The 933-nt window shown below is 39.3% G+C and overlaps 1 protein-coding gene across 1 annotated transcript in view; it reads right to left on the bottom strand.

Annotated features, from left to right (window-relative positions):
- LOC119315224 (gamma-gliadin) overlaps nt 1-396 on the bottom strand; it is a 1,363-nt gene extending 967 nt beyond the window's left edge. The window contains exon 1 of the mRNA XM_037589890.1: nt 4-396. Coding sequence (XP_037445787.1) covers nt 4-306 — 303 coding nt within the window. The 5' untranslated portion in view covers nt 307-396. The remainder of the gene's footprint in view (nt 1-3) is intronic.
- Between the last annotated feature and the right edge of the window lie 537 nt (nt 397-933).

The raw sequence follows: 933 nt of genomic DNA, 5'->3' as shown, positions 1-933 counted from the left end.
TTGTTGGGGGAATGTTTGTTGGGGCTGGGGAAATGGTTGTTGTGGTTGTTGGGTCTGGGGAAATTGTTGTTGTGGTTGATGGGGGTATGTTTGTTGGGGTTGGGGAAATGTTTGTTGTGGTTGATGGTGGAATGTTTGATGGGGTTGGGGAATAGTTCGTTGTGGTTGCTGGCAGAATGGTTGTTGGGGCTGGGGGAATGGTTGTTGTTGTGGCCATTGTACTTGGCCGCTGGGGTCGACTTGCATATTGGCGGTGGCGATGGTTGTTGCCATCGCAAGGATTGTTAGGATGAGTAAGGTCTTCATGGTGGATTTGCGTTAACTAATACTTACTTGGATTTGATGCTTGTGCTCTAGTTGTGTGAAGGATGGATGATGGTATGGAGTGTACATATTACAGGCTTTTTATAGCTACCATGGTTAGGTTTCTTTTCATTATTGCTTTCACTTTTTAAAGTGATTCGATGCTTATCAAACTGATTATTTGGTGTGTTGTGTTTGGTGGCACTACATACAAACGTACTTTTGGAGTGGTCAGCAAAGTTGCCTTTTTATTGTACATATGATCTAAGAGTGGCGAAAACTTTATAATTGGCACTGACTCATCTTATTGACTTTACAAGTCAAACGATTATCTAGATTGCATTCCTTTTGGATCTAAGTTTATCATGTTGTTAGGCATAAACCAAATCTTCATAGCTTGCAAGGGACTACATTTGTATTCTTCTGCATGTTGTTAAACATAGATCAGGCTATTCTACTGTTCATTCTGGACTTTTATTCTTTTTTAAACTAGCTTGCAGTATAGTATGATGGTAAGATGAACAAGCTAATACGACTCGTCAAATTCTTCTTTTATGTCAAGGGTAGTAATGTTGTACATGAATCAATACATGACTCATCATATTTCCTTTTTATGTCAATGGTTGTAAT

This window comes from Triticum dicoccoides, chromosome 1B (genome assembly GCF_002162155.2).
Source record: "Triticum dicoccoides isolate Atlit2015 ecotype Zavitan chromosome 1B, WEW_v2.0, whole genome shotgun sequence".
NCBI lineage: Eukaryota > Viridiplantae > Streptophyta > Magnoliopsida > Poales > Poaceae > Triticum > Triticum dicoccoides.
The sequence above is the reverse complement of the archived record's forward strand: the minus strand, read 5'-3'. Positions and strand labels throughout refer to the sequence as shown.